The sequence below is a fragment of the Hyposmocoma kahamanoa genome, unplaced genomic scaffold (genome assembly GCF_003589595.1).
Source record: "Hyposmocoma kahamanoa isolate Upper Pololo Valley unplaced genomic scaffold, ASM358959v1 98761, whole genome shotgun sequence".
NCBI lineage: Eukaryota > Metazoa > Arthropoda > Insecta > Lepidoptera > Cosmopterigidae > Hyposmocoma > Hyposmocoma kahamanoa.
In genome coordinates this window covers 9,448-12,854 of record NW_020655666.1, presented here as the reverse complement: position 1 = coordinate 12,854, position 3,407 = coordinate 9,448, and the positions used below count along the sequence as shown (strand labels likewise).

Below are 3,407 nucleotides of genomic sequence, written 5' to 3'. Positions count from 1 at the left end.
TTTACCCCACAAGTTCCAGTCAATATCCTAGACCAGCGTATAACAATCTTTGACAATTTCAAATTTCTGGGGCTCATACTAGATTCCAAATTGACGGGCGTCCCTCATTTAAACTTTATTGCCAAAAAGTGTGAGACTAACATTAATATTCTCCGCTCCCTGTCAGGCACTTGGTGGGGTTCCCACCCATTCTGTCAAAAAATATTGTACAATGCCATAATCCGTAGTCACTTTGACTACGGCTCGTTTTTATTGGAACCGTGTCATAAAACTGCCCTCAATTTGTGGGACAAAATCCAATCAAAGTGTCTCCGTCTCATCATTGGAGCCATGAAGTCTACACCAATAAATGCTCTCCAGGTTGAGTGTGTGGAACCCCTCTCTTTTTAAGAAGGCAGTTTCTCGCTGATAGATTTTTGTACAAGGTGGCGCAACTATCTCCTCACCCTCTTCTGGCCAAGCTTCACGAACTGTCTGATCTAACTAGATCTTCTAAATATTGGCAAATCAAAGATATACCCTGCATTCTTAAAAGTTACCACAAATTTATCAAAATCAATTCTCCCGTTTTCCAATGCGCTAAAAATCCCCTTTTTTCTTGTCTTTATGATGTAATAATATTTAAACCTGAGATAATCTTGGACTTTGGTATTTACAAAGATTCCCCTGCTGCAGACAGACAGTTTAATAAGGCCTTGGCTAAGGACTGGCAGGGCTGGTTGACTATGTATACGGATGCTTCCAAGCTGGCTGCTGATGGTTGTGTCGGTGCGGCTGTATGGATCCCAAAATATGAAATTATTCTGAACTGTAAATGCCCATCTCAGGCATCAATATTCACAGGAGAATCTACTGCCCTACTTGAAGCTCTCAGTTATGTTGAATCTCACAAACTGAACAAAAGTATAATTTTTTCAGACTCAAAAAGCTGTTTACAAGCTATTCTGGCAAACCAATTTGTTAGTAAAAGTAAATTCCATAATATCCTGAAGATCAAGGAGGTCTTGTATCAATGCCATAGTAATAACATTCAGGTTGTATTGGCGTGGATTCCAGGTCATAGCGGGATCCAAGGCAATGAAACCGTAGACATATTGGCGAAAAACGCTATCCAAACAGGTTGCCTTAATCATTATAGGACATATACCTATGACCTCCTGCCTTTAGCTACCAATGATATGTTTTCCTCATGGAGCAATGAGTGGAATAAAATCAAGCTTATCAAGGGCAAGTACTATGCTGATATCCAAATAAGTATCCCCAAAAAACCTTGGTTTTCTAATCTTAAAGGATTCAGTAAATCTGTAACTTCTACGATATGCCGACTTCGCCTTGGTCATGCCTGCACCCCGGTCCATCTGGCAAAACTTAGAATACGGGATAACTCAATTTGTGAATGTGGCCTAGATGAAGGTACCCCAGACCATATATTTTTCAGCTGCCCTTCCAGAACTTGTTCCATCTACGATAGTCTTCCACCGTCCATTCCGCGTCCCGTAAATTTCCAGTTTCTGCTATATGTCTTTTCAAATCCTCTACTGAAATTAATTACTGATTTTATTAGTATTAACAAACTTAAATTATAACACTATTTATTTTTATTTTATTTATATCATTAATGGTGATGGTACCTATATTGTGTCGTGTTGTATTGTTTCAGAATTGGAATAGACTAAAGAGCAGCGTTAAATGTTTAAACATTGGAAAATAAATAAAAGTGTAACTCCCATGACTGACTAGACATTGGCAAAATTCTAAAAGAGAAGCCATCCTTCTTTTTAAAAATAGAAAAAATAGAATGTTATGTCTGTCACTATTAATATTTGTCATAACATGTTGTGTTTATGATGGTTTGATCAAGAATGACTAAAACTCAGAACTGTCCAGTATTTTATTTCTATTTCATATTATATTCCCATAATCGAGATAGTCCAGGGATGACACGTTACTTATTTCTGCCGCCAAGCAGTAATTTGAGCATTACTGTGTATCTTGGTTTGGAAGGTTAAAGGTGCTGGTGAAATTACAGGCACATGGGACTTGTTAACTTATGTCTCAGGGTGACGGACGTAGTGGAAGAGCTCGTAAGATCTTTGGCGATTTAAAGATCTGAATGCCACTTCAACTGTTATGGATAGTAGTGTAGTTTACCAACGCCGTTTAATAACGCCGCATAGGTATCCCCATCACAGAATTAAAACTCTCTTTTCGACGCCAATTCGCAGGACAGCAGCAGGGCAGTAGTTCACCAGTTCCTCGTCTATGCACCTTATATAATCATCTTAGCATTAATATCAATAACCTAGATATATTCCAAGATTCCTTGATTAAATTCCGTAGGTCTATCACGTCATCGTGACCTATTTTCGGTAACCTATTACAAATTCGAATTTTTTTCCGAAGTAATGTTTGTTTCAATTTTCATTACCGAAAACCGAAACCGTTGTTCTTTCAAGATATGTTGAATGTTTACCGCACAGACACGATTAGATTCGGTTAAGTTAATTTAGATTTAAAAGAAAAAACATTTTCCTCTCAAAATTACTTTCGAGGTTATGAAAATTCGACTCAACGTTATTTCTGGAAAAAGTCATTTCGGAGTACTGATAGGTAACCTATTTTTCTTTTTTTAAGCTTTAGTCGCAGAATATGTAGTGTTACACTTTAGGTTTATTTATTTTGTATCTTTTTGTTTACTATCAAAATGTATTCTTATATACGAGTCCAATACGCATCCATTACGGACTATTTCATTGTGTCCACTAATTTACTTGCAAGCTGTGTTCGTCTGTGTAAAATTGTGCAATAGTATAATACTTGCCCCTGCAATAGTAACAAATCATAATATTGTTGTAACAATTGTTGATGAACCTTAATAAATAAATAAAATAAAACAAAGCACCCTTGATAAGAAATTTAAAATAAATAAAAAATTTTGCCATCTCCTGAAAAATATCACTCTTTACAAGATATCGAAAGGCATCGAAATTGTGACAATCTTTGCCCGTTTCGTTGCCTGGTATACTGTTTATGGCACCTACAGGTGTTAGGTTCATGTCAAGGCCTCTCATCAACGCCGCCCTCTGTTGTTCGTACCGGACACATTCCAGTAACAACTGACCCAGGTCTTGAAAAGTGTAAACAACTTCCCAAATGACCCCACTTTACTATCGCAAATGTCTATAGGCGGGGCGGTTCCACTTTACTTCAAGTAAACAGTCGCTTGAATAACATAAAAAAGGTTATAATGCAATATCTGTCAAAAATATAAACAAGGGCAATAGCAATTATGGCAAAAAGCTACTTGGTATATAGTAGTTTCCAAATTCACTATGAAAAGCACGCTATTATGTACATAAAAGATAACTTTGATATACGAAATCAACCCCTTCCACACCATTACCTTC

General features: G+C 37.0%; 1 protein-coding gene across 1 annotated transcript; it reads left to right on the top strand.

Moving 5' to 3' along the window:
• The first annotated feature begins 381 nt into the window (after positions 1 to 381).
• LOC113238898 lies at positions 382 to 1,743 on the top strand. Its single transcript, XM_026475749.1, has 2 exons — positions 382 to 1,413; positions 1,661 to 1,743. Exons 1-2 carry the CDS (start codon positions 726 to 728, stop codon positions 1,669 to 1,671), a joined length of 699 nt encoding a protein of 232 aa, XP_026331534.1. The 5' UTR covers positions 382 to 725; the 3' UTR covers positions 1,672 to 1,743.
• Positions 1,744 to 3,407: the final 1,664 nt, after the last annotated feature.